The 12,294-nt window shown below is 42.5% G+C and overlaps 1 protein-coding gene across 1 annotated transcript in view; it reads left to right on the forward strand.

Moving 5' to 3' along the window:
• Nucleotides 1-12,294, forward strand: part of slkb (STE20-like kinase b) — a 16,907-nt gene continuing 4,613 nt past the window's right edge. The window contains exons 1-12 of the mRNA XM_047577906.1: nucleotides 1-164; nucleotides 1,602-1,766; nucleotides 3,977-4,025; nucleotides 4,207-4,356; nucleotides 5,678-5,750; nucleotides 5,846-6,040; nucleotides 6,204-6,285; nucleotides 7,180-7,311; nucleotides 7,946-8,776; nucleotides 8,857-8,987; nucleotides 9,186-9,309; nucleotides 11,340-11,519. Of these exons, the coding sequence (XP_047433862.1) occupies nucleotides 15-164; nucleotides 1,602-1,766; nucleotides 3,977-4,025; nucleotides 4,207-4,356; nucleotides 5,678-5,750; nucleotides 5,846-6,040; nucleotides 6,204-6,285; nucleotides 7,180-7,311; nucleotides 7,946-8,776; nucleotides 8,857-8,987; nucleotides 9,186-9,309; nucleotides 11,340-11,519 (2,262 nt within the window). The 5' untranslated portion in view covers nucleotides 1-14. The remainder of the gene's footprint in view (nucleotides 165-1,601; nucleotides 1,767-3,976; nucleotides 4,026-4,206; nucleotides 4,357-5,677; nucleotides 5,751-5,845; nucleotides 6,041-6,203; nucleotides 6,286-7,179; nucleotides 7,312-7,945; nucleotides 8,777-8,856; nucleotides 8,988-9,185; nucleotides 9,310-11,339; nucleotides 11,520-12,294) is intronic.

The following is a 12,294-nucleotide window of genomic DNA, read 5'->3' on the forward strand; positions in this document are numbered from 1 at the left end:
ATCCAGGATTCACTATGTCGTTTTTTAATTTCCGTAAAATATTTAAATTGGGAGCGGAGAAGAAGAAGAAACAATATGAGAATGTCCGCAGAGACGAGAATCCGGAGGAAATATGGGATATAATCGGTGAATTGGGAGATGGAGCCTTTGGGAAAGTGTTTAAGGTGAGTATTCTCTTCTTCACGACACCTTATTCACAGTTTATACGCTGCAAAATATTTCTTATAAGAAATTAAACATAATGTGAGTTATTTATTTATTTATTTATTTTGAGCCGTCCCTTCTCCAAATGATTCATGTGACTGAAGACAACTTTCCAGCAGTGTCACTTGAGGCTTGCATTGCTTTGACCCACCCACTAACTCCAGACCAGAACAGGCCTGGTGTCATATGTGAAAGCTGGGATCCAATATGTGACCATCACGCTCCAGTGGAGCCATTTATTCACATTACTGTCTTTGCAATCAAGAGCAATGTGGACTTTTACGATGCAGTAGCTGGAGCCAGTGTTACAGCAACACCCTTGTTTATCAGTTGGAGGAACTCCTTTGTTTGGATATTTACCTAGATTCATAGTTGGGAGCCAGGAGCTTAATTTGCATAAGTGACCATACATTTTATCACACAGGAAGTCCAACACCAGGAAGTCTGCTAATCAGTTGTGTTCTTTGTTGCCAAACACTATTTGTGGACTGTTTAAAATTGTTGCATTTAACCAGGTTTTCCGATCTGCATGCATATTTAACCTCAGGGTTGATAGTTTCACACTATTTCAACACCAGGGGTCATTTGAACTAAACTCATTGTTTTCACGAAGAAAAAGCCAAAACACTCCTTTTAACATTTATTGTATAATTGGTTGATTAGCTGATGTTGTTTTTAGCTGATTTATTGTTTTGTCTGCTAATTATCAACAATTGCTGGAAAGCGCCTGTTTGAATTTGTAACCTTTCTCAGTTGATGTATTAGTGAAGCTTATTTCAACACATCAAACATCCATAACCATAAAATAAGTTCACTCTCTGATGTCGAGTATCAGTCAGGGAATTAGTTTTGCATTAGTTTTGTCTAAAAAATTATTAGAATATACATAAAATCTAAACAACGGTAATCGTTTAAGTTCATGAACTGAGGGAGAGCCACAAATAGTGTTAATACAGTATGTCTGTGCTTTAGCTCATTCAATTTGTAATGTACCACTTCAGTACCCACACTCCATTGATGTACATAGTGTTACACTACATCCTAAGTAGATTATGTGGTTCTTATGTTTTTTCCAAATGGCCTTTATGGCTCACTGCAGAATACACGTTGATCACCAGGAAGTGGCTGCATCCTGTATCGAAACAAACTAGAAGATTTTGTTCCTCTGACATGTACCGATCCACTGCAAGTGTATGTTTATTTGCTGCTTTTAGATTTAGTTGACAGCTACATGAGTTGTTTGTAACAGGAAAGTTCAAAACCTTCTCAACCTCAACAAAGACCAGTGTTGTTGTTCCTGAGCCATATGATTGTCTGAACTAGATATGACCAAGAATGTAACACGACTTGAGAATGTGAACTGAATTATGGAGACCTCACAACTTCATCCCCTACAGGCTCAGAACAAGCTGACGGGCGTCCTAGCTGCAGCCAAAGTTATTGACACAAAGACTGAGGAGGAGTTGGAGGACTACATGGTGGAGATCGACATCCTGGCCTCCTGCGACCACCAAAACATTGTCAAACTGCTTGATGCTTTCTACTATGACAGCAAACTGTGGGTGAGTAGGGGAGAGGGCTGTCAGCGTGGTTCAAGATTTTATATTCAAATATAGACGTAAAATTTTGAGTTAGGCCAAAATCCACAATATTTGTGCAATTAATTAATTATTAGTGAAGTGCTTTTGCTCTGTATTTATGTTTCTTTACTGCTGAACTGTTCTTATCAACGGGTCTAATACGTGGTCAAAGTTCACAGGAACAGCAGAAACAAAGAGTTTTAAGAGCTGTTAATCATCATACCAGTTTATTATCCATCCGCTCTGAATATGAGCTCATTGTTCTAAGCCCTTTTAACATAAGTGACAAGAGCATGCCTATTTAATGTTTTATAATTTTTTGCTAATCTACTTATATAAAAACCTTTAGGTATGTTTTTATGTGTCTTGTGAGCTTTGTGCACATGAATGAGATGCATCAGACAGATCTGTGTGAGTAGATATGAATTTTAGCCCAGGTCTAAACACAAGCAACAGGTCATGAATAAATGAACAGTATGTGAGGGGACAGTATGTGAGGTAGTTCCAGTATTTCAGGGCTTTTCTCCCTCTTATCATGCACATAATCCAAACAAGCTGAACAAATGGCATGTTCATTGTGGATGGCAAAAGGCCCAATGCACCCAGAGATACAAATGTCACGCGTCATCTAAAAAGACAGTCAGGTTGTTGTAAAGCCTTGTGATCACCCGGGTGTTTAATTTCAGGGCATTGCATGGATCACTGTGCCCCTGTCCTCTCCATTATCCTCTGAACAATGACCGCAGCCTCATGAAGGTTGATTTTTATCTGCGTGGCACCTGTTTATGCAGAAGTGAGATTCTTCAGGAAATTTCCTCCCGGAGATGAAAGGCTTATTTTTTTTGTAATCCTGAGGTGACTTTACTTGAGAGCAGCATAGTGAAACAATCACCCACTGACCTTTGTTTCCCCTCCGTTGGCCGTTAGCCTCAGTTGCACAAAAACAGTTCTAAGGTTCTCCTTTCACTACTGTGCTGCTCCTGGTGTAGGTGAGATTACATACAGTCACGTTCTCACTATTTCTGCCACATGAATGGATTAGAATATGTGGGGGCAAAGTTCGGCGCGCATTTGCGTGCGTGCGTGTCATATAAACAAGTGCCAGAGGAAGCCACAGCCCCAGTTCGTGGTTCCTCTCTGTCCACTGTTGCTCTGAAAACCACTGTGGGGGCCATTGTACAACAGCAGAGCCACTAAAACAACAGCACGCCTACAGAGAAACACTAGAACCGTGTGTGTGTGTTGAATAGCCAAGATTGTTCTGAGATTTGACGCATTGTGCATCTTGTGAGGGCTTTATTATTGGAACCGGAACAGTCTTTAAAACCTTGTCTGAATCAAGGAATGCCACAATCACTTTTTTTTTCATTATTTGCAAAAGATTTTGTCACTTTCTGTTTTAAAATACTGTCTGACCCTGAGAGAAAGGCTTGAGACTTAACCAACGTATAAACCACAATTAGTTTCTCAATGGTTTAACAGTTGCAGAAGTGCAGCTTTACTTCCCTTACCTTAGGAGTGACATTTAGTTATCTGTTCTCCAAATCTCAGCTGAAGTGTTGTTTAGCATCATGCTGTAAAGGTAACATTGCGTTTAGGTACAAACACTAGTCGTCTTGCCTTACTTTCTGCACATTTCCATACTCACCGATGTCTGGTGTGTCCATAGATACTCTAATCCTATTTACAGAAAAAAAAAGCCTAAGGTCTGGCAGTATAACTTGCAAGCTAACTTGCAGCTGTGTGAAACCCTTTCCACAATGTGGCCCCAACTGGGCCAATCCTCTTACATCAGCAGCCATACTGAAAGCTCCTAAATGCCTTTAAGAGCTCAGAGTGTTCCATTGATGTAGGCTGGGTTGAGGTTCATTCTCAAATTCCCTTTGCCCAGCGAGTAGTTGAGGTGCATAATGACTATGGTGATGAGGAGAACAACCTACTTTCAGATATTTCATGTCTTCCAGCAGAGTAAATGCATAGCTGGGAGTCTTTTCACCAGAGTCTTTCAGACATTCACAATAGATTTTAAAAGTCATTTGGTTCAGCCAGAGCATTACTGCATTATGAAACTCACCTCTAGTTGAATGAATTTTGTAGCGCAGGTCACAGTAAATCATCACATAATAAAGACTATTTGTTTTGTTTTATGTGCAAAAACGCTGACTCTGTTCTCTCTTTCCTCTCGCCGGCAGATTCTCATTGAGTTCTGTGCAGGGGGGGCTGTGGACGCTGTCATGCTTGGTGAGTCCGGATTTCCACTTTCCACACATATTGTCACATCAAAGAGGAAACTGTTCAGGCAGCCGCGCCAAATAGGAAAGCGAACAAAAAACATCAGATGACTAGATAAGGTTTCATGAGTGTATTTCTAGGCAGGGAATTCTAAGTGTGTATTCGTGTGACCTTTGACCCTTCCCTGCAGAGCTGGAGAGACCCTTGACAGAGCCTCAGATCAAGGTGGTGTGTAGGCAAACTCTGCAGGCTCTCGTGTACCTCCATGAAAACAAAATTATCCACAGAGACTTGAAGGCCGGCAACATCCTCCTCACACTGGACGGTGACGTAAAGCTGGGTGAGTTAACAACAGGCTGAAATATCAGCCTGGAAGACTTGAGGTTATTTCAGTCCATCTAACACAATAACATTAACGTCCATAATTCAGACCTTCGTCCATAAATGCTTCAGTTAGTCTTCGTCAGTCATCAGTGAGGTCACAGTCTGACTGTGTAAACAAGGTTGTGTGATTATCAGTGGAGTATTTCGTTGTGATTTAACTGCTGAAAATACTGTGGTGCAGTGATGGCGAACGCTTAATTCACATATGCAGACAAAATACGTTGTTCAGCTGTTGGGTTGTTTGTTTACGTCATTCACACACAGTCCTCCCAAGAGAAAATTTCTTTTAGCCACAGTATCATGTTGATCAGCTTTTCCAATTTGAGGTTTTCTACACTTATTTTTAGCTTGTTTAAATCGAGAAGCTTAAATGTTCACATGATCCGTCTTGTGACAATTCCCTCCATGCATTTTAAATAGTCATTTGAAAGAATGTGTGCTGTGCTCGGTGACGCCCGTTACTTCAGCACATTGGCAGAAAATAAACGGTTAATTATACTAAAATAATTGGATCAGCAGAGCCTAAAATATCCCAGATTTTAATGCAACTAGATCCAACATTTGCAATTCAATAGAGTCACTTGTTACATCAGCTTTTAATTCTCCTTAATTCCCAGTGCAACTTTACCAGCTTAACTTAGCCTTCATGCTAATATTTTTAACAGTATATCTGTATATTTCAGCTAAAGGTACGTTGGCATGCATGCTGATATTTTTACTTCAGTTTTCAGTTACTTTAGTTATTTCGATACCATTCTAGTTCAGAACCGTCTGTTGTACATGTACAATAATGAGGAGCTGTGTATTAATAGGTTTGTCAGTGAAGAGTAAACTAATCTTTATACGTGGTTCTGTTAAATGTTCTGCCAAGTATTACAGTTCGTACTTTATGACGTGAACTGGTGGCCCTCAGTTGCAACAGCGTTCGGTTGGTTGTGTGCGCACCAGCACATCTACAGCAGACGCAACGTAGCATCTGACCCAGTGGAGGCCTATGAGTCACTGGTGAAATAACACAGCAAGCATTTTGTCAAGTGACATAACAAACACACACCGAGGTGCCTGTACTGTACGTCTCCCTAGAACACTGATGAGCTGACGGCAACAGAGAATGATGCCATCATGCAAATCACAAACCAGCAGAACACTGTTCATTTCATGCACTGATGCGATAAGCATTTGAGCAGACTCTCTTTTTGTTTTATGCGGCTGCATTTGGAAAAGAAACGTTGACTGTCACGCTCCTCTGGCTAATTCTTGAATCATATGTCTTCCAGCTGACTTTGGCGTGTCTGCCAAAAACACCAAGACGCTGCAGAGGAGAGACTCGTTTATCGGAACGCCTTACTGGTGAGTGGAATATAAAGCTGAACCAAATCCTCTTTCAGTGTCATTCCAACTTGTAATTCATTAAGTAATTAATTCATTCATTAATCTCTTTTCAGGATGGCTCCAGAGGTGGTGATGTGCGAGACATCCAAGGACCGTCCATACGACTACAAGGCCGATATCTGGTCCCTTGGGGTCACCTTGATTGAGCTGGCGCAGGTTGAGCCTCCCAATCACGAGATGAACCCCATGAGAGTCCTGCTGAAAATAGCCAAGGCCGATCCTCCTACCCTGATGCAGCCGTCTCGTTGGTGAGTCACAGCGCGGAGCTCTGACGTCCAGTACAGGACGCTGCGTTCGTTTTTATTTCATAATTCCCCTGAGCTCATTAGGTTTTTGCCCTTATCACATTCAGTTTTATGAATTCTTGCATGGAAATATCGTTCAAGACCAAACTTGACTCTTTACATTCAGGTCCCCGGATTTTAGTGATTTCCTAAAGCGATGCCTGGACAAAAATGTGGACAACAGATGGAGCGCACCACAACTTCTACAGGTAACTTCATCTCAAACATCTGCAAAGCTCTGTACCCTCGTTTTACTATCAGTCCGTTACCGCAGCTCCCCATCTGGCCATCCACCGAAATCATCTAACCCTCTTTCCTCCAACACACACCCACATACCACCTGCTGTTAGAGCCTAAGCAGTAGACGGCATCTGTTTATACCTGCTCCGTGTCAGGTCCTGAACCGTCTGGCCCAGCAGGTCTGACACTCATCCCTCTGCGCTTGAGCTGACATCAGCAGAGCAGGCTTTTCTTTTTCCATGGGTTTAAGGTGCTGGGCCAAGCCAGAGCCACTTACCTACCGAGAGGCAGCGAGGACACATTGATACACACACTCACGCGCACACAGGAAATACTGTAGCACGCTGCAGCTGAGGGATCGCTCTGTGCCTAGGGAGACTTCATGGGCTTGAAAATACAAAGTAGCGATTTGCCGCCAATGAAGGTTTTGATATCGAAGAAGCTACATATTTTCAGGCCTGCGATAGACTATGTGCATCAGATCTCTAAGCCAAAGAAGGTGAGATTGTAGATGAAGTGTTTGCGGTCTCAGCTTGGTTTGCATTGAAGAAGAATATTTGTGTATTTGTTTTAGTGCACTCTGAGAAAAGATACAGAGGAACTTTAAATAGCTAGCCAGAATTGTTTAATGTGCGTTTGTTGCCTGTACTTTGACGCTAGAAGAGTCTGTTAGCGATCTGTACCTGGGACTCAGTGGGATTAGTCGTCTGCGGGGCGTCGAGCGCCGTCTGCTAATTATCTTGAAGTGCTTTGACTGCGCAAGTTGATTTGTTCAGACATCGCAGTCTGATCACGCACTGTCTGTGAGCATTTAATTGAAACCGTAACATGTAATTGTGCTTTTGTCTTTGTCTTGTTCGCAGCATCCGTTTGTGTCCAGCGTGACAGGCAGCAAGCCACTGAGGGAGCTGATAGCCGAGGCCAAGGCTGAGGTCACCGAGGAGATTGAAGAGCACAAAGAAGAAGAAGAGGAGGACGACACCGAAGCGCACCTGGTGAGTGGATGTTATCTGAAATTAAACTGCAGATGATATTCACTGTTTTGCTGAATATTTACAATACTGGTCGTTGAATATCTCCTGTCTGTGTAATGAACACATTGAAGTCGTTGTATATTCATCAAAATTATTTAGAAGATGTTTATTTTCTAACTACAACTTTTCTAACTACACTTCTATGTTGTGTAAAGATAATAGGGTTGCATTTTACTTTTCCAATTAACTAATATACTATGAAAATTATTTTCTTAAATAATTAATCAATTATTTGGTTAACCTTTGCTTTTGGTGAAAGGGAATAATAAATCTATAACTCTGATACAAGTACCTTGCTTGAGGTTAGACATAAACGATGGGATTATCTGCAATTCGTCTTTATACAATAATCAGCTGAAACTTAACTGGGGCTTTAGTCTGTTGTACAAACCAAATTAGTATCTTCCATAGCTGGTCTTTTTATTTTTTATTCCACTGGAAGAACAGAGGGGAAATTTCATACTAATATCCTTAAAAACTCTTTCTGACTGCTTCTTAAATGCGTCCTAATCCCACGAGGGATCATTCCATCGGTGAATAGAATTTTCTGGCTATTTTAGAAACCATCTCCTGTCTGTTTTTCTGTTCTCATCAGGGACACAAACGTGCCCCGTCTGATGTCAGTGTTGCCAGCTCAGAGGACGAGAAGGTCCCCCTCTCTCCGTCCACCTTGGAATCAGTCCCTGAGAAGATCGAGCCAATTTTGCCAGTCCCCACACCCACTGAGCCCCCCGTGGCAAACCACTTGTTGGATACCAGCGTTGTAGAGGAGCCTGTCGCTCCTGCTGCAGAGCAGCTCCCAGAGGAGGCTTCAAACACTCCACTTAATGGTGATGAAAAGGTAGAAGAGACACCAGCAGAGGAGAATGTTCCAGAGGCAGAGGCAGATGTCGTCTCTCCCGAACCAGAGGCTGAACCAGAGGCTGAACCAGAGGCTGAACCAGAGGCTGAACCAGAGGCTGAACCAGAGGCTCAACCAGCGGCTCAACCAGAGGCACCTGCAAAGGAAATGCAGCAGCTGGAAATAGCCACTGAGGATGAAAAGGAAGTGGACACAGCTGAAGATGCAGACCGGTCAGAGGTCACTGAGGCTTCCCAAGACGAAAAGATCACTGAGCAGGAGGAATCAAACACTCCAGCAGAGGAGGAGGAGGAGGAGGAGGAAGATCGGTACAAACACCTAAAACTGACTTTGACACTACCAGAGCAAGACAATGTTGTCGTAAAAGAGCAAAATGGAGAGAAACCTACAGAAAACGATAAAACTGAGGATGAGAAGACGGTGCCAGACAAACCTAAGGACAATAAAGAAAAAGACCTGGATTCAGGAAGTGGCTCAACTGCAGATAACAGCAGCGTGGACCTCAATCTGTCCATCTCAAGCTTTTTGTCCAAAACAAAAGAGCGTGGATCTGTTTCCATACAGGTAACACACACTTCTCACACCAAAATTCCTTAAATGGTGTCAAAGACGCGTCTAAAAACTCTTCTTTGTGGTTTTCTCAGGACACCAGGCGTCAGAAGAAGACTCTGAAAAAGACTCGCAAATTCATTGTGGACGGAGTAGAAGTTAGCGTTACTACGTCAAAGATCATCACTGACAATGACACCAAGAACGAGGAGATGAGATTCCTGAGGTAATCGCATGTCTTCATTTACATACACAGTGGTTACTGCTTTTATGAAAAGACTTTTCCAGGAAGGTGTTCCATGATTTGACTGTGTGGAGTTAATTAAAGGCTGAATCTTCTTTCTACCATTATATTGTATACAAAACAAGACACTAATCAATGTTTATTTATTTTTTTCCCTCTTCCAATCCTCCTCCTGTGCAGGCGGCAGGAGCTGAGGGAGCTGCGTCTCCTGCAGAAGGAGGAGCAGAGGGCCCAGCAGCAGCTCAGCAACAAGCTGCAGCAGCAAAAAGAACAGATCTACCGCCGCTTCGAACAGGAAACCACCGTGAGTCACTTCACTAAACTTTATGCTTGTGACCCCAGTTCAGAGAGTTTGAATTCCCTCCGTTTTCACTGGACCATGTCATTGGGGTTTGGCTCAGGTTTTCTTTCAGACTTCCGCAGCAATTTAGGCAGAAAAAATTGTCATGATCAATTCAAGAAATATCAGTTACATCTGATTCTTAAATCTGTGGAGGTTCTCAGTCATCCAGGTCATAGTATATCAAAAAGGGAAAAAGCTGAAACAGGCAGCTGGACTCATTGGGTTTTCTAGAAGATGATCAACCAGTCATGCAAGTAGCTTCTTCAGATCCAATGACTGTTGTGAAGACCTGGAGTCTGGAGTTTATGGCCATTAATGTGTTTTCCCCCCTTTTGGAGGGAACATGGTGTCCACAATCACAGGTAAGTATGTGGTAGTTACAGATACCAGTCATGTGAGTTTCAGCTGGGCTCCACCCACAGATGTTCCTTATAAACAAATACAACTCTCCACAAGTCATTTAGAAGATAAGAAGCCAATTGAAGTCCAGTAGCCTTGGTTTTAGCTTTGCCTTTGGATTTTTGCTTCTTAAAATCCTGAGGAAAAACCCCTGTTGCAGTTCTTCTTACATGTAATGTAATTCACTTGCCTCAGCTTAATTTATCACAACCACAAGCCATAGTTTCACATTCAACCAAAAATCTGCTGAGTTAAACTTGTGTGTCTCTCGCTAATCCCATTTAAATTTCCACGAAGTGTTGGCTGCCAAAGCACCTCCCTTAAACGAATGTGGCCCATCCAAAGCTGTCATGAGGTGCACCTGGACATGTGTGTTAAATGAATCTTTGTTTTTGCTTTCTCCAAACATAAATCCTTCCAGATGCAGCGTGTAAAAGAACATGACTCATCTGACTGTTACTTTCTTCGACTGTGCAGAGATCCAAATGTTGTCGTTCTCGCTGTTTCCTTGTGAGTTTGCCACAAATGGAAACAGTTTGTGAATCGGACTGTGTGAGGGACTTCATTCTGGTGTGTTGTCGTTATTGTGGCTGTTCATAGGAGAGAAATAACGATAAAGAGGCTGATACCAAGTCTGTTTCCTTTTCTGCAGTTTGTTACTATACATAGTACAGCCTGAAACTGATCCAGGCTTCGGTTGTTTCCAGTGCTCTAGAAAGAGCTTCACCAAAGTGTTGCAACTAAAATCTTGATCAGCGCGTTAGTGGAATAAGAGGAATCTAACTGGGAAGAGTGTAGATGTATATATGTGTTATAACGTAATCACACAGTGACTCATGTAAACAATAAATGTCATCTATAAAGTTAATCATTGAAACAGGTGTAGTTTGTTTCTCTCTGAGTTGCACAGCTGCTAAAAATGTAGAAGTACAGGATGAGTGGTTTTGTGGGTAACTTCCCAAATCTCCCAAACTAGTTGTTGTCAGCACAGAATTGGAGTTCGAAAAGGAAAGCAACATGGAGCAGGCCCCTGGTGGACATGTCCCGTTCTCTGCACTGGACAAACATAAAACAAACTCACAGACACGTATCAGATGTCTCTCATGTACATCTGGTTTCCAGCTTTACTCAGACTTCAGCAGAAGTCTCTTGACAGCTTCAGATAAACGTTCTGATTTAAACAATAACTGTGGATTTTTCCACTCATTGCTTCCACTGAAAGAACATAAAAAATAACCTTAAATGATCTGGATGAAATTATCATTTAAATGTACTAATGTGCACCTGATAATACATTACAGCCATACAAGAATCACACAGCAGAAGTTTTTAATATCCTTGGCGTCCTCCTACAGATGTTAAATTCCAGGTTTTAACAGTCTGCTCTGAGTTATGATCAAAATAAAATGTGACCCTGCCCACGAAGCCTCAGATCCACAGAAGACCTCCATCACTATGTCACATTCAGTAATTAATCAGCAGTTTATCCACTTCTTGAGTTCTCTTGAAATGCGTATTTGTTTCTCTCAGCACGTCTCAGAAACAACCCTTTTCTGTGAACAGTAACTGATCTGACGGTTTCTGTCCTGCAGAGTAAGAAGCGTCAGTACGACCAGGAGGTGGAGAACCTGGAGCGGCAGCAGAAGCAGACCATCGAGAGGCTGGAGCAGGAGCACACCAACCGGCTCAGGGACGAGGCCAAACGCATCAAAGCCGAGCAGGACAAGGAACTCTCCAAGTACCAGAACATGCTGAAGAACCGCAAGAAAGAGGTTAGCCGCATCGCTCTGCCACCTCTCATTTCCTTTCACCTCCTGTGCCCACACGTTCCTATTTATAGTAGGTTGTTGTGACACCCACACACAGACAAACCTCAGATCTGATCTGAAGTTTTAAATAGCTTCTGTTTAGCCGACTGGGGCTAAATCAGTCCATGATGCCAGTTCTAATCCATTTTCTCATGTAGACCTGATCCGTCTGTAGCTTTTGTCTCATTTTATTTTCATCTGTTGCTAATGGTTGCACTGGCGCAGGGCAAACAGGAAGTGGGACCTTCTTCAAAGCATGTGACAAACACTATCATGAAACGTATTAAAGGGGGCTCGGTTTGCTGTGGATTCTGCCTGTTCCTCTCAGCTCCATCCAGCTTTACTTAAGCACGATACTAGTGGAAGTCCTGCTGCTGTGATGCTTGGTGCAGTTTTTTTACTTTGCCTTCCTTACCCGAGTTTGCAGTGGCCGCTTAGATGTCAGAGTCTGTGTGTGTGCAGTTTGTAGGAGGGTGATGTCCTGTGATCCACAGGGAGTGGCCCATGTTATGGTTCAGTCCTTTGAGTTGTCGTCATGTGCGCTGTGCAACGCTCCTATTCAGGATGTAAGTGAAACCTCTGTGTGTTGTGATGCCTCTTCAGATTTGAGTCTGGCCTCTTTCCTGCGCCTTTTTAAGCATGACCCGCTATTTCAGTTGTTCTTTTCTATAAATCTCCAATGTGCTGAAATGGGATTACATTAGCATATTTGTTACATATTGGTACAGACGTCACAAAA

The sequence above is a fragment of the Mugil cephalus genome, chromosome 2, assembly GCF_022458985.1.
Source record: "Mugil cephalus isolate CIBA_MC_2020 chromosome 2, CIBA_Mcephalus_1.1, whole genome shotgun sequence".
Classification (NCBI taxonomy): Eukaryota; Metazoa; Chordata; class Actinopteri; order Mugiliformes; family Mugilidae; genus Mugil; species Mugil cephalus.